This window comes from Erinaceus europaeus, chromosome 4, assembly GCF_950295315.1.
Source record: "Erinaceus europaeus chromosome 4, mEriEur2.1, whole genome shotgun sequence".
Classification (NCBI taxonomy): domain Eukaryota; kingdom Metazoa; phylum Chordata; class Mammalia; order Eulipotyphla; family Erinaceidae; genus Erinaceus; species Erinaceus europaeus.
Window position 1 is genome coordinate 129205409 of NC_080165.1, and position 26881 is coordinate 129232289.

General features: G+C 40.4%; 1 protein-coding gene across 1 annotated transcript; it reads right to left on the reverse strand.

Annotated features, from left to right (window-relative positions):
* Window positions 1-1808: 1808 nt before the first annotated feature.
* Window positions 1809-26792, reverse strand: SMPDL3A (sphingomyelin phosphodiesterase acid like 3A). Its single transcript, XM_007521306.3, has 8 exons — window positions 26542-26792; window positions 15361-15574; window positions 12833-12977; window positions 8754-8850; window positions 7872-8041; window positions 7281-7461; window positions 5878-6002; window positions 1809-2677 (listed from the first exon to the last, which is right to left on the reverse strand). The coding sequence occupies exons 1-8, from the start codon at window positions 26630-26632 to the stop codon at window positions 2369-2371; spliced, it is 1332 nt and encodes a 443-aa protein (XP_007521368.2). The 5' UTR covers window positions 26633-26792; the 3' UTR covers window positions 1809-2368.
* Between the last annotated feature and the right edge of the window lie 89 nt (window positions 26793-26881).

Genomic DNA, 26881 nt, shown 5'->3' on the forward strand with positions numbered 1-26881 from the left:
AGAACTCTGCCCCACTAGGGAATGAGAGAGACAGGCTGGGAGTATGGATCGACCTGCCAACACCCATATTCAGCGGGGAAGGAATTACAGAAGCCAGACCCTGTACCTTCTGCACCCATAATGACCCTGGGCCCATACTCCCAGAGGGATAAAGAATAGGAAAGCTATGAGAAGAGGGGATGGGATACAGAGTTGTGGTGGTGGGAATTGTGAGGAGTTGTACACCTCTTATCCTATGTTTTTTGTCAGGGTTTCATTTTTATAAGTAAAAATGTTTTTAAAAGACAATAGAAACTAATAGCTGACACCTGATCCTGTGTGAAAAGCAACCCCCAAGGCTACAAGTCAGTGGTAATGGAATAGAGCTACCTGCCAAAACCACTAAATTTGGTACAAAAGCTTTCACAGGAGAGCATGTTTACATGGAGAACAAAACGTAAACTATCTAAAGATCAAAAACAAAATAAAAAGAAGTTTTGCACTGACTTAATTTTTAAATTGCAGTAGAGATACACATTGGAAAAACAATTTCACTTTATGAAAAAGTAAAGGTACTGGGCCAGGAAGGTAGTTTAACATGTTAGAACACAGGATTTGCGTGTCTGAGGCTCTAGTGGTACCCCAGGCATAGAACAAACTCAAGCAGGTGAGTCACTCTTAGACCCACACTTGTGAGATTATTAATGTTAATTTCTACTTCTAACTATTCAGAGCAGACACATGCTATTTATTCTTCTACTATGCTATATTTAAGTGGTAAACATGTCTGTTGTTATCATAGATAATGTTGTCATGCATATCTTTATACATGATTTTTTTTCCTGTTTTCTTTTTTAATATATTTTTCCCTTTTATTATCTGTTGTTGTGGTTATTATTATTATTGTGGTCATTGTTGTTGGATAGGACAGAGAGAAATCGAGAGAGAGGGGGAAGACAGAGGGAGCAAGAAAGATAGACACCTCCCAGCGGGTTAAAGAATAGGAAAACTATCAAGGGAGGGTATGGGATACAGAGTTCTGGTGGTGGGAACTGTGTGGAGTTTTACCCTCTTATCCTATGGTTTTGTCAATGTTTCCTTTTTATAAATAAAATAAAAGATAAAAAAAAATTAAAAGAAAGAAAGACACCTGCAGACCTGCTTCACTTCTTGCTAAGTGGGGGATTCTTACTTCAGTCCTTATGCTTCATGCCATGTGCATTTAACCCTCTGTGCTACCAACACCCCACCTTTTTTTTTTAACTGGAGTACTGCTCTGCTCTGGCTGATGGTGATGCAGGGAATTGTACCTTGGACTTTGGAGGCTCAGGCATGGAGACTCTTTGCATTATGCTATCTTCCCCCGCCCCTTTACATAATTCTCTTTGTTGTCCAGGTTTCACCACTCTTGAGTTCATTTTTCCCCACAGAGGGAAAGATGGACAGACACCACAGAACTGAAGCTTATTCTAATGTGTTGGGGATTTCAAACCTGCATAGCAAAGCAGGAACGCTGTGCAGGTGAACCATCTGTACATGATGTGTACATGATACTTCAGGTATACTAGGTAGACCAAAGCATTCAATGAAAGAGAATTTCACTTTCAACTTCATATTGCAGAATTGACCAGTGAAATTATTTGCAGCTATTCAGCTCTTTCAAAAGATTGGTTGAGGCAGCTCCAATAATTGGGGGAAGTTAAAGACTATAATCTCCTCCTCCAGCAAATTTATGTAATGCTATTAAGAATGAAATCAAGTCTCAGAGATTTTGCTTAACAAGCTAGTCACAATGCAGATACTGTTATCCCAGTGAAGTTCCACTTGACTCATTTTGCCATAAAGTTTATTGTATGAAGGAATCACTCAAGGTAGATGAGTCAGTACTTTGGAGACAGAATTTAGCTCAAATGCTAAAAATCCAAATTAACATATCAGGACATATCAGGAACCTAGTGAGACACCGGTGTTTTCCCAGTCATGGAGAGTACACATAAACAGCATTTACCTCACTTTACACGTTACACATTTCATCACCTCAGTCTTCCCTTTACACCTGAGATTTTAAAAAGAGTGAACTGAGAGACCGAAAATTCTCAATCATATTGAGAATTATTTATCATGTTTGGGGAGAATTTTGCTTTATTGTATAAATGACAATTCAACAAGAGTATAAGTTAGATATAATTATATAACTTGAAGATAGGGCATTTATATCCAAGTATCTCTCTCATAATAAGTAGTTTACATATATTCAACATAATAAAATTTAGAATGTTAAAAAATTATCTACATCATAAAAATTTACAGAACAATTCCCACAAACTGAACTCAGAAACAGAGCAAGATTAACATTTATATGAACACAAATTTTTAAAGACTATGGACCCTACTTTATATAATATTGTTTAAGGCAATCTCTATAAGAAGTATGATCGAGATTCATAATTGCACAAATCTGAAAGGCTTTACATATCCCACTGCAAATCACACTGTTATCATAACTCACGAAGAAGTAGTTGTAGTACTTTATAAACTGCTTACTGTCCCAGCTTGCAAATTGTTTTGCTAATTCATACAAACTTTTTGGCTGCAAATCTTCAATGCCATAAGCCTGGGTCAGATTATACTCCTGCTTCCAGGTGGCATTCTCCTTTAAATTAGCATCTGTCAGGTTCAAGTAATACTGAAGCATGTCCTATAATTAAAAACAGTAACAAAACAAAAAAATCACTGGTAGGGGGTCAGGCATTGACGGGGTTAAGCACACATAATATAAAGTACAAGGACCCATGCAAGGCTCCTGGTTTGAGCCTCACTGCCTACAAGGGGGTCGCTTCACAAGGAGTAAAGCAAGTCTGCAGGTGTCTGTCTTTTTCTCTCCCCCTCACTGTCTTCCCCTCCTCTCTCAATTTCTCTATATCCTATCCAACAACAACAATGGGAAAAAGATGGCCAGCTGAGGGGGTCGGGCAGTGGCGCAGTGGGTTAAGTGCATGTGGCGCAAAGCGCAAGGACCGGCTTAAGGATCCTGGTTCAAGCCCCCGGCTCCCCACCTGCAGGGGAGTTGCTTCACAGGCGGTGAAGCAGGTCTGCAGGTATCTATCTTTCTCTCTCCCCTCAGTCTTCCCCTGCTCTCTCCATTTCTCTCTGTCCTATCCAACAACGAACAACATCAACAATGGCAATAATAATAACCACAATGAGGCTACAACAACAAGGGCAACAAAAGGGGGGAAAATGGCCTCCAGGAGCAGTGGATTCATGGTGCAGGCACCGAGCCCAGCAATAACCCTGGAAGGAAAAAAAGATGGCCAGCTGGAGCAGTGGATTCCTGGTGCAGGCACTGAGCCCCAGTGATAACCCAGGAGGCAAAAAAAAAAAAAAAATCACTGGTGGTAGTTTATGAAGCAGTGATATGTTATAGGAGTCTTTCAGTTATAAAAGCTGATGTCAAATTTTCAGGAATATTACAAATTAACTGACATCATTCTGGCCGCAAGAAATTAGCCATGATGGTAGAATTTAGATGAAAAAAATAGGCAAACGCTACAAATCAAAGCAATTTTCATGCCCATTGAGCCTTTTAACACTGGCAGTCACTGTTTTCATATATGAGCAGTTCTAGCCTTCTTTGTGAAAAAAAAATACAAATAGTTGGAATGTATACATTTATTTACAATCTTTTTGACTATTTCAACAATGGAAGTCCTATAACACAAAATGACTCCTCAATTTCTTTTAGATAGAGGCAGGCAAAGAGAGAAGGAGAGGGAAAAAACAGCAGCAAGCTTCCTTCAATGCAGTGAGTTAGGAGGCAGGCTTGAACCTGGGCTGCAAACATAGGCGAGCAGCACACTAAGTAAGCTGTTGCTTTAGAAATTTTAAAAGTTCTTTCACGTTAATTACAGACAACTTCTGGTGTCTGTACACATGCATAAAAGAGCATACATAAAAAAATTTTTTTAAAAGAGCATACATGTAGGGGGCCGGGCGGTAGCACAGTGGGTTAAGTGCACATGGCTACATAAGCCCAAGGACCTGCTTAAGGATCCCGTTCGAGCCCCTGGCTCCCCACCTGGAGGGAGGTCGCTTCATGCGTGGTGAAGCAGGTCTGCAGGTGCCTATCTTTCTCTCCCCCTCTCTTTCTTCCCCTCCTCTCTCCATTTCTCTCTGTCCTATCCAACAATGACGACATCAATGACAACAATAATAATAACCACATCAACGATAAAACAACAAGGGTGACAAAAGGGGAAAAAAACAGCCTCCAGGGGCAGTCGATTCATGGTGCAGGCACCAAGCTCCAGCAATAATCCTGGAGGCAAAAAAAAAAAAAAAGCATACATGCAAATACACATTTATATAACTGAGGTTTAGATCCAAAAACAGGCACCTGACAGTTGTAAAATATTTCTTGTGTTGTATTCTTGTGCTGTATTGTCAGTCAGTAGTTTCATTTTATCATCTAATAAAATGCTAATGTGTATGAATTAAATCAAAATCACTCCTACCCTATCATATTCATAAAAACATACTCATAGGAAAAACAGAATTAACCACTATTATACATATCTAAAAAAAATCTGAAATTGGGTCAGAAAAGACTTTCACTGAGAAATTCTTCAATTTATATTTATAGAAAGGGACAGTGTCAAGAATAAAATAAATAAATAATGACTAGCATTCTTTCAATACTAAGCTGATCTTAAGCATAGAGTAACATACAAGCTCCAATGAGGGGCTGGGCAGTGGCACCAGGACCCACCTGTCAAGTCCCAGTCTCCACCTGCAGGGGGGAAGCTTCAAAGGGGGTGAAACATGGCTGCAGGTGTTTATCTTTCTCCCCGTCTCTATCTCCACCTCCCTTCTATTTTTCCTATCAAGTAAAAACGGGAAGAAAAAAAAAAAAAAAAAGGACCACCAGGAGCAGTGGAATTGTCATCATGCACCAGAGGCCCAGAGATAAACTTGGTGAATAAAAAAATATTAATTAACAAAAAGTTCCAATGAGCTTTTATATGTAAGATAAATGTCCAGGTTTTTTGTTTTTGTTTTTCCTCTAGGGTTATCACTGGGGTTTGGTGCCACACTACAAATCCACTGCTCCTGAAGGATGTTTGTTTGTTTGTTTGTTTTATTATATAGGACAGAGAGAAACTGAGAGGGAAGTAAAGACAGAGAGGGGGAAAGAATGATAGACACCTGCAGGCCTGCCTTATCCCCTCCCCAACTCCAGCTGCAGGTGAGGAGCCAGGGGCTCAAACCTGGATCCTTGCGCAGGTCCTTGTGCTTTGTACCATGTGCACCACCACTCAAGCCCCTTATTTTTTCCTTTCCAATTATATTTTTTTTACCATGATTTACTGTAAGTCAGATATTTTCCAAGAGTTTTATGAATATTTGTTCATGTAATCCTCATAGCAACTCAGTGAGCACAGAAACATTTTGATATCATTTTACAGAGGCATATCTTAAAACAAAGAAAACGGGTACTACAGAGGTGAAAATGTTTTTAGAGTATGCAGGAATGTCTTCATGTCCTCTATCTTCAGTAAGAGTAATTTACAACTGGGGGCCAGGTGGTGGCGCACCCGATTAAGATACATATTACCATGCCAAGAACCGGGGTTGGAGCCCCACTCCCCACATACAAAGAGACTCTGCACGAGTAGTGAAGCATGTCAGGAGGTGTCTTATCTTTCTCTTTCCCTCTCTATCTCCCCTCTTGTCTCAGTTTCTCTCTGCCCTATAAAGTATAACAGAAAGAATGGTATTATGAAAGACCAACATAAAATACAATGTACATAGCTTCAATAAGAAACGTTCAATTAAATAAATGAACAATACAAAGGCATACATAAATATGGGGCCAGTTCTAAAGTTGTGTCAACTTACCAATAGCTTATAGTCATGTGGATCATACTGAAATAGTCTGATTCCAGGATTATTGGTCTGTTTTTCTTTAATACTCTTCACTGGGGTAACAGCAGGAGCCACAAACAAAGAACTTATTGGATTTCCTAGACAAAAAAAAAAACCAGATAGATAGATAAATAGATAGATATACATGATAGATAGATAGATAGGGATACATACAGAATGCATCTAAATTAAAATGTAACTCCCCAAATAAATGACAAAAATAGGAATAGATTCTAAATTAACAGATTAATACAGACAACACTACAATGCTGTGTGAATATTAGTGTATCCTGAATTGAAATAACAGTGGAGATACTTTCGATAAAATGAAGGTTGAGGATATATCACAGTGATGATTCACTAGGTATTCAAGTCTGAGGTCCTAGAGATCAGTCCAATTTCAGTTTCTAGCACCAACATATGCCAGAGCTGAATGGTGCCCTGGACAATTTCTCTACCTCTGTCTTGTGAAAGTAGGTAACAAACTAAAGAAAGAGAGAAAGAGAGAGACAGAGACTGAGAGAGAGAAAACTAGAAAAATTTTATTGTTATGGATTAGTATGAGATAATCTCCAAGAATCATAACTGATGTTTTTAGATATGTTAACACTATTCTGATTATGTCTATTTTAGCAAAACATGGAACCATGTAAGATTTCAAGAGGTCTGATGCTTGAGATTCTCTTTGTATTTTCTTTCTTTTCTTTCTTTTAAATATTTTTTAATTATTTTTTAAAAAACTTTATTTATTTATTATTGGATAGAGACAGAGAAAAGTTGAGGAAAAGGGGAGATAGAGATGGAGAGAGACAGAGAGATACCTGCAGCCCTGCTTCACGACTCATGAAGCTTAATCCCCGCAGTTGGGGATCAGGGACTGGAACCCGGGTCCTTGCGCTCTGTAGTGTGTGCGCTTAACCAGGTGTGCCACTGCCTGGCCCCTTTGCTTTGCTTTTAATGCTGAATAAAAGGTTATGGTGGTAAGGACTTCAAGTGAATATATTTTATTTTAAATTAATAGTAGATTGTTCTTTTCTCTTTAAAGTCCGAGATGTAAAACAAATAATAACGAAATGAGTAGCAGGCCAATTACATACAACATAATTTCTTTACACTTGGTGAAAACTTGTTTTTGTTTTTGAAAATTTAGCTAAACAGACAAATTCAGGTGTTCTTGTAATAGTTAGCCAATGATAAGGGCCCTAAAAAAGCTTATGGAAAAAAGCCAAACAAATAGTTAACACTGCCAGGCTGATTAAATAAATTTTAATTTACTGGGTTAATAAAAGCCACTGGATACTCAAATGCTATCTTTGCTCTAGCATCTTGGACTGGGGAGATTAAAAAGAAAAAATAAAGAAAGATAACCATACTACCTTTTATATCTGAAAGAACCATAATGCTATCTCTGTGGGTGTGTCCATAAAATTGTCCTGCAATGACACTGCTGTATTTCCTAAAAATATTGATCAATTTCTCATTATAGTATTCTCTCATGGCTGTGATGGTGTTCGCATAGGGCAGGTACCCGACGGGAACATGTGCTATAATGTACACCTGGTAAAGAAACACAAAATGAACTTATGGGGAAATTTTTTTTGCACAAGTATAACAACAAAATGATATTTCAATACTCAAAATTGAAATTTTATTATAACTTTAAAGTAAATATAATAACTTAGGCATTTATTAGCCATATCACCATTATGTTCTCTTCTCATTTGAACTATACAACTGATGATATACCTATGAACTCGGTAATAGTATCCTTATATCAGCCTCCTTTTATATCAGTGGTTGTCAATCAACCAGCAAAGCATTAAAGTAAGAGAGACAAACTGCAAAGTATTTCATGCGAAAGAATTTTCAAATTCTAACACTTTTATTAGTATCTATCCGCCCTCAGGTTGAATACTTGAATTCAGCCCTCTCTTGATCCCCAGATGATTCTGGTGTAAATCACCTACCTTCTCTTTATTTTGCTGAGAGATGTTCAGTGTATTTTCTAGCCATTCAAACTGATTTGCTGGGTCAGTCTTATTCAGGGTCACATTATTTGGGCTGTAGTACAAATTTGTGTTTAAACTGATGATCCTAAGGTTCATATTAGGATGCACTTTCTGTGAATAAAAGCCACCTATAAAAAGAAATTTAAAACAACATTCTAGAAGAACAAAAATATGTAGATACTACAAAAGCAATTCTTTACTAAGTTTTACAGGTCAGTCAAGAAGGTTACAGGTATCTCTTACTGTTTCATTTGCATATACATATGTACCATTATAAGAACAAGATTTAAGAAACATATAATTGAAAACCTCTTATGTCTCAGTTCTAATGTGATAGGGGAAGAGTTCTGTCCATTTTCAGATGAAAAGATAATTAAACATTTGGTATGAAATTTTACAAAAGATCAATACAGCAATTCCAACTTTAAAGTGACTGGGATTTAATATCAGAGATATTGTAAAATATAAAACCCTAAGAAGGGACCTTATGTGGATCTTGCTAGAGGCAAAGTATGTCAGATAAACCAGAGCTGCTTCACACTTAGTGAAGATAAGGTTTAGGGCATCAAGTTACTCCCAACTATGCATCATTAGTGACAGAACTTTCCTGAGTCTGCTACAATGACACTTCTAGCTTACCTATTGAAATAGTTCAGTTTTCTTTGCCCTAGGCCCACTTACCATCCCTGACTCTCCTTGGGCTTCAAACATAACTGACAGTCTAGAAAAACTGGGTAAAGGCCCTCCAAACTTTACACACCCAAGTAAATACTAGAGGTCTAAATCTAGCAACAAGAGGAAAATGGAGACAAAATAGAAATACGTAAATCTTCCACATACCTTTTCTTAAAGTACCAATAGCTTCTTCATTCAACCATGGTTTCCAGAGATTTGCTACTGCATTGTACACCTTGCTGGTAGCTATAGGAAGTTGATCCTGGTCACAAAAATTATATATATATATATATATATATATATATATATATATATATATATATATTCTACTATTGAAACTTTAAATATATATGTGTGTGTTAATTAAAACATTACTCCAAAACTCACTACATTTAACATTTTAACTACATATACCTAATATTATTTATAACATTATAAAGTATCTTTACATCATCACACTTTGCCACATTATAATAAAGTATCTTTAATGTGATATAAGCTCTAAGATAGAAAGCGAAACTTGAAGAATTTAAATACTGAAAAGAACACAGGGGTTTGGTGAGAGAGAACAGTGATTATGCAAAAAGACATTCCTGTTTCAGAATCTGAGGTCCCTAGTTCAGTCACCAGCAAGAGCTGATCAGTGCTCTGGTAAACACACACACACACACCAGAGAGAGAGAAAGAGAGAGAGAGGAAGAAGGAGCATCTGTGAAATAAGATCATCATTCCTGTTTTTTTATATTTATTTATTTATTTTCCCTTTTGTTGCCCTTGTTTTTTTTTTATTGTTGTTGTAGTTATTATTGTTGTTGTGATTGATGTTGTCGTCGTTAGGACAGAGAGAAATGGAGAGAGGAGGGGAAGACAGAGAGGGAGACAGAAAGATAGACACCTGCAGATCTGCTGTACCACCTGTGAAGCGACTCCCCTGCAGGTGGGGAACCGGGGGCTTGAACCAGGATCCTTAGGCCGGTCGCTGTGCTTTCATTCCTTTTTTTAATTTATGAAATTACAGTAAAAAGCTAAAGCGCTTTAAGAATTTTTTCCTTCTTGACTTCAAGTGAGGTAAAATCAAGTTTTTTTGTTTTTAAAGGTTTTTTTATCTTTATTTATTGGATAGAGAGAGCCAGAAATACAGAAGGGTGGGCAGGGAGGGAGGGAGACAGAGAGACACCTGCAGCACTGCTTCACCATTTGCAAAGCTTTCCCCCTGCAGGCAGAGACTGGGGGTTGGAACCCTGGTCTTTCTACATTGTGACATGTGTGCTCAACCAGATGTGCAACCACCCAGCCCCAAGATTGGCTTTTTTAGAGGAGTTCCTATCAACAATCTATTAAAAGGCTTACTTATGCCCAGCTCACAATAGTTTCTGTCCAAGTCAAACTATCTCTTAATATAGATTCTTAATAGATGATGAAAATATAAATATATTCAATGCATCTAGTAACCAAATGGAATTTTAACTGGAACTAATAACTTGATTATTTGTACTTTAAATAAAAATCTAGTTTGCTTCAGGAATCAGTCATCTGTCTTGAAAATTACACAATGGCTCAAATCAATGTACATCCTAATTAAAAACTGACAGTCACCATCATCATTATCATAATAATGGACAAATCATTAGCCAATTTTGTACTCTGTACTGTGGGATAAATGTCAAGACACTAATATGATCATGTAGAATCTTACAGAGCCTTAAAATTATATAAAAATCACTCTAGACTTTTTTTTTAGATGATTTTGCCATGGACTGCTTGTTTGCCCCAGACATAAATGCAAATCCTATGTCCTCCCATCATTACACAAAAAATCAATGTAAATTATCTATTACACCATGGAACAGCCTTAGTCATATTTGGTTATGACATGATAGCTGCCGAAATTGAAATATAATGAGAAGTAGCCCACCCATTAAGTCTTGTGGCATCACTCTTGCCACTGTAGGAGTAAATGAGGACCCTGGCCCATTGTCTTGGGTGGCAACTGGAAGGAATTCTTGAGCTGCCCACACTAATTTCATCTTCTGATGTAATGGGTGGGGATATGTGTCTGGGTAGGTATACTCATGTAGCTATGTGTATGACATTGTCATAGGACTTTAATGAAGAAATTACACATAGCAAATATGTTTGCTACCAGACACTCACTACAATCCTATTCCTAACCCACAACTAGGTGTTCTTGTTACATTTGATATTCCTGAAATGCAAATCCTGAAATTTGACATTCATGAAATGACAACAGTACAATTTTAGAAAGGTTTTCAGATATAAAGTCATGGTAGAAAGAGTGTCTCCATGCTACTTCCCCTCAGAGGCTGGAGCAGCAGCCAGAAGGCCTCATCCTGACATTGAGAAGCAGAGAACTGGCCAGGAAACCCAGGAGAAGTTCTACACCCTGGTGGTCTATCATTGGGGCTGTGTAGTGGGATCTTTTCCACATTGTTCTCCTGATGAATTGGGGAGAAACGGTGAATAACTGCCACAGAACCCACAGAGTATAAACAGAACTTGTTTGGAAATTCACAGGGCCAAGTACTTCCAGCTTGGCTCTGGCTGCTGGAAAAACGGCTAAACTGAGCCTGGGGCTTTGAACCCTAAGGGCATTTGAGTCTCTGTGCATAACCACTGTGCTATCTCTTCCCCACCCTGATGTATCTCTTGGTCAGGAGTGCATGATTAAGCTAAAAAGCCTACTTACAATTTAAAAACCCTCAAGCTCCCATAGCCTACAGGGAAGAAAATGAACAAAGGAAGCCCTAACAGCCAATGTGCTTCAGCTCAGGGATTGAGATAATATTGAAACAACTGTTAATTTCCACAACTGTGAACTCTTTAAGTACCTTACTTAGACACAAGTCAATCCAGGCAAGAGTGATCAGTAATTTAAAAAGTACTGAGAGAGGGACCTCATAACATACTATTTTTTATTTCATAGGGAAGACAGAAATTGAGAGGGATAGGGAGATTAAGAAGAAAAGGGAATGAGTGCTCAACAAATTGTTTGGTTTCATATGTTAACTCTCTTTTCAATCACCAGGTTCCAGATGCCACCAGGATGCTGGCCAGGCTTCCCTGGATTGAAGACCCCACCAATGTGTCCTGCAGCTCAGCTTCCCCAGAGACACACCCTACTAGGGAAAGAGAGAGGCAGACTGGGAGTATGGACCAACCAGTCAACGCCCATGTTCAGCGGGGAAGCAATTACAGAAGCCAGACCTTCTACCTTCTGCAACCCTCAACGACCCTGGGTCCATGCTCCCAGAGGGCTAGAGAACGGGAAAGCTATCATGGGAGGGGGTGGGCTATGGGGATTGGGTGGTGGAAATTGTGTGGAGTTGTACCCCTCCTACCTTATGTTTTTGTTCATTAATCCTTTCTTAAATAAAAAATTAAAAAAAAAAAAAAAAAAAAAGAAAAGGGAATGAGACACCTGCATCATTACTTCACTGGCACATGATAAGTCCTCAGGTAAGGACTTGTGCTCTTTTTATACAGTATCACTAGTACAAACATTTTACAAGGTAAGTATTATTGCTTCTATTTACAAGTGTTTTCTTTACGAATAGAAGCAAGAATAATAATGTGACCTGTGGATCAGGGGTAATAAATTAATTATCCAAATTGGTCAAGCTACTAAGAGGTGGACAGAATAATGACTTAAATGATAGTGAATATGACTTCATACCCCATGTCTATCTGCCTGTCACCTAAAGCATATAAATAGAATGCATGTAGCATCTAACTCCAGGAGACTGACCAACCCCAGGTCTCTGCACTGTGTAGTTTAGCATGTTGACAGTGACAAAAGTTGACTCTATTTCATCAAGATTCACATTTGATTCATCTCAAGACTAATGGCCAGTATCAAGAAATTTCTTCAGGCTGGGGGTATGTATCTACCTGCTAATGTTCATGTTCAGCGCAGATCAGCGAAGAAGCAATTGCAGAAGCCATACCTTTCACCTTCTGCACCCCATAAATAACTTTGGCCCATACTTCCAAAAAGATAAAGCATAGGAAAGCTTCCAGTGTAGGGCAAGGGATACGGAACTCTGGTGATGGGAATTGTATGGAATTATATCCCTCTTATCCTACAGTCTTGTTAGTCATTATTAAATCAATTTTAAAAAAGAAGAGCCCAATTCCATGCCCTATGTCTAGTTATTGCCCACAATTATGGCAGTGATGATGGGTAGTATATCTAAGTACTTCTGAAAAGTAAAAATCAAATTTACCTGTGGCCAGTAGTCATGATTACCCAGTGCAGGAAAAACCTGCAGATTTGGAAAGAGGCTTTGGACAGTGTTTGTCATGTTAGCAATCACGTTTATGACTGTGTCTGTTGAGAGTTCATGTACTGGAACGTGAGGTGGGCTATCCCTGGAAGAGAGACAGAATTGCAGAAAAGTTAAGTTTCTATAAAATGTCATTAGAAGGGGCTGGGTGGTGGCACATCTAGTTGAGCACACATGTTACCATGCCGTGGAACACTGCTTCAAGCCCCTGGTCCCCAGTTGCATGGAATAAGCTTCACAAGTGGAGAAGCTGGGCTGCAGATGTCTATCTTACTCTTTTCTTCTCTATCCCCCCATTTCTCTAATTGCTGTCTCTCTCCAAAATAACTAAATAAATAAATTTTTAAAGTAGCAATCTTCTTCTTCTAGCGTTTGCCAAAGTAGCAATATAAAATATCATCAGAGGGAGCAAATGGTAGTGCAACAGGTTAAGCACACATGGTCAAAAGCTCACAGACCAGCATCAGGATCCTGGGTTTGAGCCCCTGGCTCCCCACCTGCAGAGGAGTCGCTTCACAGGCGGTGAAGCAGGTCTGCAGGTGTCTGTCTTTCTCTCTTTCTCTTCCCCTCTCTGTCTTCCCTTCTCTCTCCATTTCTCTCTGTCCTATCCAACAACAACAGGAATAACAACAATAATAACAACAATTATGATAAGCTACAAGGGCAACAAAAGGAAAAAAATCTAAAAAAATATTTTAAAAAATCATTAGACTTTTGTATGACCCCTTACAGTCCTATCATAGCAGACTTTCACCAAAAAAACATTGCATGAGAGACAAAAGAGCTTCCACAGTACATGGTAGATAAAAAAGAAGAAGGAGGAGGAGAAGGAGGAGGAGGAGGAGGAGGAAGGAAAAGAAAAATCTGCATTATATATATATATATGTATATGTATGTATATATATATATATATATATATATATATATATATGACATCAATATATATATATATTTTTTCCAAGACCTGGAAAAAAAAAACATGTACAAATGTAGACAGTTGTAGAGATGATGGTTAGTTAGCCCATAGCCCATGTCTGCAATCTTGGTAGAACTGCGGTGGCTTGCAGTGGAGGGACTGGGTGGGGATTCAGAGCTCTGGTGGTGGGAACGGTGTGGAATTATACCCCTGCTGACATGTAATTTTGTAAACCAATATTAAATCACTAATAAAATTAAAAGTAAATAAATATTAAACATATTCTATGCTACACCTGAGGAAGGTGGGTTGATACTGGGGAGTTCTCATGTACTCATGACCACAGAATGTGAGCTCAGATCTAGAGGGATGTAGAGGTCACACAGGCTCCTAAGCTAATTATGGGCCCCAGATCACATCAAATCGATGGGGTTTACAGTAATATTTATACCCCTTTCCTATATTAGGGAGCTACTCTCTTCCCTGATCCAGCTTTCTGGTCCTTTTCCAGCTATGACATCATCTTCCCAGACAATAATTAGGATCCACCTACATATCATATTTCAGGCTCAGGCAAAAAAAAACAAAAACCACTAGTATAGCTACAGACCCTTTGAAATATAACTAAAATATGCCTACTAGCTATCTACAAAATGGAGGACCCCCCCAACACTTCATCTGCACTATTCCAGCCTTTAGGTCCATTATTGTTCTACAGTTTGTTTGGCTTTGTTTGTTAACTCCTTTTCACCCACCAGGTTCCAGATGCTAGCAGAATGCAACCAGACTTCCCTGGACAGACAACCCCACCAATGTGCCTTGGAGCTCCGCTACCCCAGAGCCCTTCCCCACTAGGGAAAGAGAGAGACAGGCTGGGAGTATGGATTGACCTGTCAATGCCCATGTGCAGCAGGGAAGCAGTTACAGAAGCCAGACCTTCAACCTTCTGCATCCCACAATGATTTTGGGTCCATATTCACAGAGGGTTAAAGAATAGGAAAGTTATCAGGGGAGGGGATGGGATACAGAGTTCTGGTGGTGGGAATTGTGTGAAGCTGTACGCCTCTTATCCTATGGTTTTGTCAATGTTTCTTTTTTACAAATAAAAAAATTTAAAAATAAAAAAAAAGATAAGGCAGGCTTCATGTTCACTTTAAGGCCTATTGACCAACATTATGTGTTTACCCTGTTATAGCCAAAACACACCCATGGAGGCTGCAGACAGAACTACAGAGAGACCAAAGGGTTTCTGACATGTATAATACATAGCTGTCAATAGTTCAAAAATAATTCAGCAGAGAAATAACAGGTTCATAATCAGGTTCTCCAACACTATGGGACAAAATGTATGGAACTAGAAAACTAGAAGTGATTATGTTTAGTGAAATAAGGAAAAAAGATGAAAGACAACTACCAGAAGGTTCCACACATATGCAACATCACAGAACTGAACAAATTCACATTAATTTGCAAAAATAAATGAATAACAGAAGCAAATATATATATATATATATATTGAATCTCTACTGGAATTTACATAACAATCACTTACCCTGTCCATATCATAAAAGATGTTTTTTGTCCTGAATTTTTAATAAAATCAAATGCTGACAAGATAAGTTGATATGGAGAATCACATAGAATATCTCCAAAAGGACCAGGATTGGAGGCGTTTGCCCCTTTGGAAGAAGCACACACTTTTCTGTGGTCATCAGTGAGGTGATAGGTAGGGTCTAAGTGCAAGTCAGTCACATGCCAAAACTGTCCTGTTGATTAGAAAAGAAATGCTGTTAAATCCATTTCACTTTCAGACTTCCCATATTTATTTATTTATTTGTATGTTTGTTTGTTTGTTTGTTTGTTTTCCCCTCCAGGTTTTATCACTGGGGCTTGGTGCTGGCACTACAAATTCACTGCTTTTGGTGGCCATTTTTTTTCTCATTTTCCCCCCCATTTTATTCACTAGGACAGAGAGAAATTGAGAAGGGATGGGAAGTTAGAGAGTGACAGGGAAAGAGAAAGATAAGACACCTTTTAGACTTGCTTCACTACTCGTGAAACATCCCCCCTACAGTTGGGAAACAGGGACTCAAACCTGGTTACTTGAACAGGTCCTTGTGCGTAGTACTATGTGCGCTTAACTGGGTGCACCACCACCTGGCCCCCTCCCATATAACTAAATTTATAGTAAGACTAAAAACATTGCCTCTTTCCTGTGATGGTGAAAAGCTTTGGTCACTTAATGGTTCAGGTACTCTGAAATTACATATAGTCCTTCCTTTTGAGAAGATAAGGGTTCCAAGAACATTAGGAAGAAATTACTACTTACATGTGTCAGAATCAATGAGTGAACACCATGACTATGCAAGAAAGGTTATACAACAAATATAAGTTGTTATATGTAGATGTGTATATACATCTGCATAGTGTCATTTATAGAGGTATCTTTTTTTTTTCCTTACCTTTGGTGCCCTACTCCAAATTCAGTCAAGTCCTGCTTTGAGTTTCCCTCTCTGTTCCCTCTCTGAGGTATCATTCTTGTAAGTCAATAATAATTCCATACTTGTCTTAAGAGTGTTTCTCCTTCCCTGCAGATTTTAAGTTTTTTTTAAATGTTTTAATTCTTCTTAAAAAATTATAGGAAAATACAATATGAATTATCAGGGTTATAAACTGGAGAGGTTGCAAAACCAAGAGGTAAATATCACTCCTCATTTCTTGAAAAAGAAATCTTGCCTCTTGATATCTTGCCTCTCAATTTTAGTGAAAAGGTAACATCTGCAATCTGTTTTAATCCAAAAATAGGACTTGCCAGATATTTTTTTTTCTATTGGTAGAAACATGTGTTCTACTATTTTCTCCCACAATAATTTTTATTTGATTTTTTTTTTTTTAAGAAACAGATTCAGGTGGGCCAGGTGGTGATGCACCTGGCTGAGTGCACATGTTACAATGCACATGGACCCAAGTTTGCCCCCACCTGCAAGGGTGAAGCTTTGCAAGTGATGAAGCAGTGCTGCAGTTGTCTCTCTGTCTCTCTTCCTCTCTATCTCCCCCTTCCCTCTTGATTTCTGACTGTCTCTATCCAATAAATAAATATAACTTAAAAAAAATTTAAAGAGAATCCAAAGTGGCATTCTGTCATCTATACGGTGCACTTGTTTTGTTTTTGTCACTCTTCTAGAGATTGTCTTTAAAACTATCTAATGGGGGGCCAGGTCATGGCGCACCTGGTTGAGCACACATGTTATAGTGCACAAGGACCTGGGTTCAAGCCCCCGGCCCCCACCTGCAGGGGGAAAGCTTTGCATGTGGTGAAGCAGGGCTGCAAGTGTCTCTCTGTCCCTCTCCCTATCTTCCCCTTCCCTCTTGATTTCTGTCTGTCTCTATGCAATAAATAAATAAAGATAATAAAAAAAACTATCTAATGGAAGTAATTTCCTGTTCTACAGTTACATAAAATGTTAAGTGCCAGGGAGGTAGTGAAGTAATTGTACACCAGACTTTCAGGCTGGACACCCAAAGGTCACATGTTCACATGCCGTCAGAGATCAAACTCAGGACCTCATGCTTGAGAGTCCAACACTTAATTCACGATGCCACTTCTGGGACCACATTAAGAATTATTGTTCACATCTTGTAGTTGAGAAAATAAAGAAATTTTCACAGGTATACACAACTACTAAGTGTATAAAATCCCCGGGGTTAGCAAGACAGAGCATGTTTGGTGGGCGTTCCTCTGCATAACCACTGGAACAAAAATTATCTCTGACTAACCTAAACTAAGACAGGGTGTTATGCATGAATTATAAAGATTTTTGAACTATTCATGAATAAATATTGAGAAACATGTTTGGGCTTGTTATCTTTGGCAGCACAAATGCTAAAATCAGAATAATACATGATCCTGGTACTAGCCGGAATGGTACGCAAAGTCATGAAATGTTTCCTATATGTTGGCAGTCATTAAAATAGTACATATAGATGTTGAATTATGATGTTTCAGTTTAAAACTAATATAATCTTATAAACTAATATTATCAAAATAAAATTTTGACAAAAGGGAAAAAAGAGAGAGTGCCTGTTTTAGATAAGTGAGATCCAGTCTCATACATAACCTTTATCATGCTGTGGTAAATTTTGTTGTGGTGGTACCTTTCCCTTTCTCCCTCTTTATCCTTCTATCTAAAAAAGGCTGGCCCAGGGACTGAGTGGTGGTGCATCTGGTTGACTTCACACATTACCATACACAAGGACCGAGGTTCAAGCCCCCATTCCCCACCTGCAGAGGGAAAGCTTTGCAAGTGGTGAAGCAGTGCTATAGGTGTCTCTCTATCTCTCGCCTTTCTCTGCCACCCCCTTCCTTCTCGATTTCTGGTGGTCTCTATCCAATAAGTAAATAAAGATAATAAGAAAAAAATTGAAGTATAGGGCTAAGGAGACAACATTATTGCCAAGCAAAAGACTTTTGTGCCTTAGCCTTTGAGGTCCCATGTTCAATCTCCAGTACCAGCATAAGCCAGAGTAATGCAGTGCTCTGGGATCTATCTATCTTTCATTAAAATACATATATAAATATTTCAACAAAAAATAGTATTAAGGTGTAATAAACATAATAGTGTATTATAAGACTTGGGATTCCAGAAGTAGAATTCTAGACTTTGAATCCAAATTCCATTTATGAATTTAGTTGTGTGACCTTAGCTTGCTTAACTGTAGAACAAAAGTAATAATAGTGCCAATCATATAATATAGTTAAATGACTCACTAGAAGTAAACTCTTAGGAGGTATTTGACATCTAGTAAATTCAGTGTTCCTGTGACTGTAATTGTAACCCCAACCTGAATATTAAATTGAACTGTAAATGTGGTACTTTCTTTTTTTTAACTCATGAATGCTTCCATTTTGCAGGTAAGGAACTACAGAGTACAGAGGTTAAATATAAATCACAGATGTCACATACAGCAGACTCAATACAGGGACTCAAGAAATCTGATTCCAGAGTCTGTACTGTTCTCATTAACTGTGCATACTAGTACTCACATTCCAATGTTACCTGTCTCATGCAAAATATGGTAGTGAAGACACCTACATCAGATACTAGGATGACTAAGGGACAAGAGAATATAAATATATTAAACTGTTATCCATCAAAACTGGAACTACATTAAAGATATATACCACTGGCATAATCCTGTACCTCTATTCATGTTTTCCCAGCAGATGGAAAATGTCTGATAGCACCAAATAGTTCTTAATGGAACTCAAGCAGACTTCAGTGTTTCCTCAAGGTGACATGGTGACTCAGTCATGAAAGGTGAGCAGGAACCAGTCTCTCCAGGCCTCTGGTCCAGCTGTCTTTTCTCTAGTTTGCATTGACAGGAAGCTATGTAAGGGTAATTATTTAAATGTTCTAAAGGAAGTATTTAAATAGAAGCCAAATCCAGAGTTCTGATGCATTCTTAACCTGGGATTTATGAAATCTATATCTTTCGAAGCTTCACCTCTCAGCTCTAAATGTATACAGTCAGACTGTGTGTGCCTGCCCATCTGTCTATCAAAACCAAGGACTGATGCTGAGGAATTATTCTGATGCAGTCTCCACCCCCAGGTTTTACCATGTCCCGCGAAATCCTAGCAGTGCCCCTTTCAACCAATCCTGTCCCCACACGTCACCCCTGGTTGTTGCCCAATAAAAGCTCTCCCACTCCCCCCCCCCCCCGGGCTCTCTCTCTCTCTCTTTCTCTCTCTCTTCTCCACAGTGCAGCCCGACACCTGGTGCCCATCGTGTCCCGCACTCACGCCCTGCTGAGTGGCCTGGCCTGAGGTCCCCAAAAGTCGCCCAGACACAGGTAAGTGGCATCCGTCCGCATCTGTGGCCCCGTGTTTCCCCCCACCATGGGGTTTTTTCCGTTTTATGAGGAGGCGTCCCAGACATTATATCCTTCTCTCCTGGGACAGTTTCTCGATCACAGAGACACTTTAATTTTCGCTACACCATGGGTTCTCTTGGCTATATTTGCAACTTTCACGATATGTTCAAGGCCTCCTGCCAAAAGGTTAAGCGACCTTGAGGCTGAGATACGAGAGTTAAAGCATATGTGCTCAAAGCTTAAACGCCCTAAGCGATCTGCAGTTAGCCCCAAAACTTCCGTCCACACAGACACGTGTTCGGCCGCTTCTTTGACTCCTCCTCCCGCTGCCCCAGCAGACACGGGTTCGGTTTCTATTGCAGGGGCTTCTGCTTCTTTGACTCCTACCCCTGCTGATACCTCATCATTAAGAGACCTTGTGGCTGAGATATGAGAGTTAAAGGATATCTTTTCAGCATTTAGAGACCTTAAACCATTTGGAGTCCTCGAGGAAACATGAAAGACATGTCTCTGATATCTGATTACTGTAAAAAATGGTTACTAATCCCTAGCACTGCAAAAACGGTATCATCTGTTTTCCATCTACACCATGCCTCGGCCTCGCATGAGCTTAATGTGCAGCTTGGCGATACGAGAATCCGGCATGAAGCCCAGTCAGTCTATCTTGGCGTTACTCTCGATCGCACTCTGTCATTTCACAAACATCTCATAAAAACTGCAGCAAAGGTGGGCGCGAGGAATAACATCATTGCAAGACTGGCCAGCTCCTCATGGGGCACGAGCGCTTCCACACTACGATCATCCTCTCTGGCATTATGCTATTCCACTGCAGAATACTGTGCCCCAGGATGGTTCCGTAGCCCCATGTCCACTTGGTCGATTCCAAATTATATTCCTCCATGAGGATAATTTCTGGAACCATCCATTCCACCCCGGTTCCATGGCTGCCAGTTCTTAGCAACATCGCCCCGCCAGATATTCGTCGGGATGCGGCATCATCTAAGTTCATTTCCCACGTCTACGCTCTACCAGACCTGCCAATATACACGGATATCTTCGCCCACCCTGTCCAACGCTTGACGTCTCGTCACCCAATCTGGTCCCCTACGCCTACACTGAACTTCTCTGTTCCAGTCTCTTGGAAACAGAGTTGGCAGTCAGCTGAGGTAAAGAACAAACACCTCATCACAGACCCCTGCAAGCGTCAACCCAGCTTTGACCTAGCATGTTATGATTGGGCCCTCCTCAATCGCTATTGAACAGGCCATGGCCGGTGCGCCGCTATGTTCCATCGCTGGGGAGCCAGAGACGACCCGAACTGCCCCTGCGGCTCCAGACAGACTATGACCCACATAGTCAACGACTGCCACCTCTCCAGATTCAAAGGAGGTCTCGAAACTTTACATCAGGCTCAACCTGACGCTGTTGGCTAAGGCACCAAACCTCTTCATATATATATATATATATATATATATATATATATATATAATCAGATGCCCTACTAACCATGAGAAGCAGATTGTTTGTGTTTCTTTCACAGGAATCCCGGGAAAGATCATCTGAACCCCTGCACACCCTGACATCACCCACTAGACGGCACGACTACAGTGGTACACCCCCAAAACCCTAGATGTCACTTAACGTGATCTGAAGAACCTGATACACAGACTCCAAGGACAGAACTTTCTTAATACCTGCTTGCCTTTCCTGCTTCTGATTTGGCTGTCACGTTTTGGCGGTTCCAGCTAGCTCTCTACAGCAGAATTCCAACGGCTAACCTTCCTCATGCAGCATTTCATCCCCTGCCATTTCTTCCCCTAGCCATCTACTTTGGACTGAGACTTCTATCAGACTTGCTGGTATACCCTATAGACACTTTACACAATTTTAAAGCAGCTTATTTCCCTTCACGCTGCTGGTTTTTCATAAACTGATCCTGAGTAGTTCATAGACTTTACAGACTGTTGCCTTGAGGACTATACAATGCCAAATATCCCCTCTGTTTGGTGGGTCATGCCCTCCCACCTCCCCCTCATTATGTACCCTTGCCCCTCCCCCAAACAGGGAACGTTCCTTTACACATCAATCCTTCCCTTGACATCACACTGGCTTTTACTACTTCCCTACTTGTCCCTTCCTGTTTTGTTATATCATTTAGGTTTATGCCCAAAAGGTTTTTCTCACCCCTACACTACTATTCCTCTGTCATAGATAGTCTTTTACAGTCTTTGAACCATCTTATGCGATGACTAGATAGAAAGATAAAAAAAGATGTAGAGATATTGTGAAGAGATGGTTGAGCAGGCTGCACTTAACCTATGAGATGAGTCCCTCCAAGTAAGTCTCTCTCTCTAAAGAGGGGTTGAGCACAGGGGGGACACATACGTCTCACAAGGTTGGCAGCCATTTAAGTCTTCCCTCCTCCACAGAAAGTCCTAAATCTTCCCACCTGAGCACGGCATTCCTTAAAAACATTTAAGCCTGCTCCAATCCATATTTCATATGGAATATTTCCTTACTGTGTCCATTTAGATATAAAGGAAAAGGAGGATATGATGCTGAGGAATTATTCTGATGCAGTCTCTGCCCCCAGGTTTTACCATGTCCCGCGAAATCCTAGCAGTGCCCCTTTCAACCAATCCTGTCCCCACACATCACCCCTGGTTGTTGCCCAATAAAAGCTCTCTCACTTCCCCCCCTCTCTGGGCTCTCTCTCTCTCTGGTGCCCGCTCTCTCTCGCGCGCTCCCCCCCCTTCCCCGGGTGGTGAGGTAGCGGGACGGCCATTTTCGGCTGACTCCACGTGGCCTGAGCCACCCCCTCCTGATCCAATAATAAAGATTTGTGTACCCCACTTGCTCTGGACCTCCTCTCTCCTCTGCGGCGCAGCCCAACAAAGGACCTGGTCTGTGACAAAACTTCATCAAATACAGATTCTATGACACAAAATCCAAAGTCCTTTCTGAAAGTTGTCACATGGCATAGCAATAGAGTGCAGCATTATATGAGCAAGGTGTCCTGGTGTCCCATGCCAGAGTGAAGCTCAGATGTGCGCTCTCTCTCTCTCTCTCTCTACCTCTCTCCCTCCATCTCTCCCTCCCTCCCTCCTTCTCCCTCATTATACAATACTTTATTTTTTATTATTTGTTTGTTTTATCAGGGAGGTAATAATTTACAAGACAGTTGTCACATGGGTCCAATTTCCACCATAGATAACAGCACAGCACTCCCAGCTCTGACACAATTCATGTGTAATATGTAAACTAGAAATAACAACAGTACCTATCTATCTTTACATACAAAGCACTTTAGAATTCACAAGTGTAAAGTACATAGTAAGTGCTCAATACAAGTTAATTATTAGCATTAATTATTCAACTAAATTTGTAAATGTGGCTTACCCCAGCAATTCTCACTTAGTGACACTCTCACTTGCAGTGAACCTTGCTAGGATCTCTCTCGAAAAGAAGAAACCTGCAGTTCTGTAGCAGCTGGTCATAAGAGTGGTGTGGAACTATACCTGCATTATCTTATAATACTGTAAATCACTATTAAATCACTGATATGTTAAAAAAAATTAAAGAAAAACAGAACTAGAGTGACAAATGCCTGGTAGAAAGCTTGCCTGGGTCCCACTTCCTTCTAATTGTTTTTCCTATTTGTTCCTTCTATTCACTCAGAGTGTTGTTCCGCTTCATTCATTCATATATCTTGCTCCAGAACACTTTTAAAGCATTTTCACATTTGCATCTCATTTAATCCTCACATGAACACTAGAACTGACATGATGATATGATGCTATAAAATGCTGGTGTCATTTTCTGCAAACAGTATACATGACATTGAGTCTCAAAAATTACAGAATCATTGAGGACCAGTGGTCAGAATACTATGCGGACATCCCAACCCCCCAGTACACAGTGTTTTCATATCCTAGGTAGAAATGAGTAGCGGTTTGACATAATGCGTATCTCATTGGAATTTTATCCTTAGCTAGTTAAGTGAATGTGACATTATGCAAATGGCTTAAAACTCTCCTTGAGGTTCCTCCTCAGCAAAATTGATGTAATAAACAGCATATATAAATCACCTGGCAAAGTTCCCAGCACAATCTTAAGTTTTTAATAAGTCATTTTAGTGAGAATGCTGCTTAGTAGATAATAATTACTTTTTAAATAGCAAAGGAACAGATTGAAACACATAAATCCTTAGCCTATGTATACACAGACATGAAGTCACTAAGAGAGGAGGTAGGAAAAGGTTATTAAGGGGGTAGGGGACTCAAAGCCCAGCACTGAAGGGAAAGGGTACTTGGTGGTGAGTGAGGTCTGTGCAAGCACAAATTTTGAGGAAAAGTGAAATTCTACCTTTGAGACATTAATAGTGTCATAAAATCAATACTACTAATAAATTTAACTGAAATTTAGTAATCAAGTAGGGGGAAAAAGTACCTTTTTGTTCTGCGTACAATTTTTTGTTTGAGGATGGGGCAGATCTGGAGCCGTATAATATGTAATTAATTGTACTGCTCTGGGCTACTTTTTCTTTCAGGAAAAGAGGAGACACCACAGTTTCAAAGCTTCATTCAACGTCAAAGGACAGCACACATGGTCCTAAGGCACTATTCTGGGCTGTGCACTTGGCTAGGCACCTGCCTTACCCATGAGCAATGTTTCTAACTCTCCATAAGTAACCTTTGAAAAATAGTTGCATGTGTGTGTGTGTGAGAGAGAGAGAGAGACAGATAGATCTCTCTCAGACAGAGACAGAGAGAGAAGTGGATCATATCTAAGTAAATGCTAAAACTGCACTGAAAAAATTAGAATTTACCTAAACCTAAAAAGTTATAATGTATCCTAAAGAACCAAAAAAAAAAAAAAAAAAGGACTGGGAATCAGTTCACCCAGTAGAGTACACACTTCACCATTCACGAAGACCTAGGTTTGAGCTCTTAACCAACACAAGGCTACCAACACAGGGGCAGCTTCACAAGCAGTGGAGCAGTGCTATGGTATCTCTGTTTCTCTCTCTGCCTCTCTAGACCTCTCTTCTAGTCTATATTTCTTTTTTTTTAATTATAGAGAAACAACATTCTTTTTATTTTTTTATTAATTTTTATTTTTGAGAGAGATGCAGAGAGAGAGACACACACACAGAGAGAGAAACACAAGAGCACTGCTCAGCTCTGGCTTATGGTGGTACAGGGGATTGAACCTGGGATTTAGGAGCCTCAGGCATGAGAGTCTGTTTGCATAACCACTATGCTATCTCCCCAGCCCCTCTAGTCTATAGTTCAACCTCTATCTTGAGAAAGGAAAATAATCTGCTGGGAGTGGTAGAATTATATAGGTACTAAGCCCTAGTGATAACCTTGACAGAAAAGAAGAAGGGGGCATAAAAGGAGAAGGGGAGACTTGAGGAGGAGGAGGAGGAAGAGAAACTACCTAGTTAATCAGTTAGTCACAATTCAAATCTCTGAACACATCATGGTTGTTTAATAGATGTTTACATTTGTTTATACTGTCAAATAGTCTGACAGGTTCTAACCTACTTTCAGACAGAAAGGTTTTTGCTTGTTTGGTTTTTTTCCCAGAGTATTTTAAAAGTGAAATAGAATTGCAGAAAGAGTAGATTTCAGCATTAAGCACTGGATCACTAAGTTTTAGAGAGAGCTATGCCCAAAACTCACCCCTCCCCCCCAGGACCCTTCTTTCATCACCAATCACCACCCCATCCCACCTCCCCCCACCCCCTTAACAGATCGCCTACTTTTAAAGAGAACCAGGGCATCTTTATCTTTGTAACTGAAGGCTCACAGAGCATCAATTTATCATCTAAGATTCATGAGGCTCAGTGATTCTCAAATGATAGTGTTGTCATAGCGGTTATCCTGACATTTATAACAAGTTTAGATATTACTGAAGTTGCGGCCCCATATCAGAACCTCTCCATTAGCAAAACATTAAATGTTAGAAATGCAAAAAAGGAAAAAGAGAAAGAAAGAAAGAAAGAAAGAAAGAAAGAAAGAAAGAAAGAAAGAAAGAAAGAAAGAAGGAAGGAAGGAAGGAAGGAAGGAAGAAAAAGTTAGAAATGTGTGTTGGGGGAGCGGGCTTTTAAGACTACACTAAATGCATCCAAACAAGTGAAATAAAGGCCCCATGAGTTCTAATCTAGATTAAGGCTCAGGAAGCGCTGAGACTAGGGTCAAATGCACTCAGGCTGGGCAAACTGGAAAGAAAATTAAAAAGGTCACCGAAGGCAGTGAGCAGCTCAGAAGTTACTCATGAGTTTTTTTTTTTTTTTTTTCATTTTCAATCGGGGTGGGGTAAGTTAATGCCTGACAGTAAATACAGTTGTTGGTACATGCGTAAAACTTGGAGAAAATGTACAGCCATGGAGTAGCAGAAGCTCCCACAGTTGGCCTCCGATTCCATGCGGATTAGCGGCTGCGGGGAGCGCGAGTCGCCTAACTCCCAGCTCCGCCCGCCCCCGCCGCAGCTGGAGCTCCCTCTTTACCCGGGAAGCAGAACCACCCGGAGACCCGGACACAAAGTGTAAACAACCGGAGTTGGGCGGGGAATTCGTCCCGGAGTGTCCTTGGGGAGCCCCGCCTACTGCAGCCGAGCCCTGGCTGACCCCATTCTCCGGGCGGGGGTCATTTTAGCACTTTCGACCGGCCAGGTTGAACATCCGATGGGGGCCCTAGTCAGGCCAGCACCTCGCTCTCCGGAGACTCAGAAGGGGAGTACATTGCACTCAAAAGCAGGTGCACCCCACACACTTTCCCTGAATTTGCACCGGCGCTGCCGGCAAGTTCTGGAGGCCCCAGTCCGGAGGGAAAGGAGCGCACCCAGGACTTACCTATAGCAGGAGCAGGTCCCGGGAAGCCAAGGCCCGCAGGGCAGTGCCAAGAGAGCAGCAGGCAGCAGGCGATCGCGCCCAGCAGGGCCATCGCGGGCCGTGGCCACGGGCCTGGGAGACTCGGGCTGTGCCCGGGTTCCACGCCAATCGTTAGACCCAGGGGTGGAGAAGAGACACCAGAGGTGGAGGGTGTAGACGCCCAGCGGTCACATGCGGAGGCAGAGTCCCTAGTAAGCTGTTTCACCTTCAGCAGCTGCTGTGTAGCTGCTGAAATCAGTGACTGGCTTAAGTAGGAATGTGCTTGGGCCAACTCCACGCAGATCACCTTTCCTAAAAGCCT

Bases quoted from the DNA above. Each gene is read 5' to 3' on its own strand.
- SMPDL3A (XM_007521306.3), bottom strand. From the start codon at position 26,632: ATGGCCCTGCTGGGCGCGATCGCCTGCTGCCTGCTGCTCTCTTGGCAC. The intron at 12,978-15,360 runs GTAAGTGATTGT...TCTCTCTTCCAG, and splicing joins TCTTTTATGATATGGACAGG to GGATAGCCCACCTCACGTTC. The intron at 6,003-7,280 runs GTAGTATGGTTA...TTTTTTGTCTAG, and splicing joins GGTTCTTTCAGATATAAAAG to GAAATCCAATAAGTTCTTTG.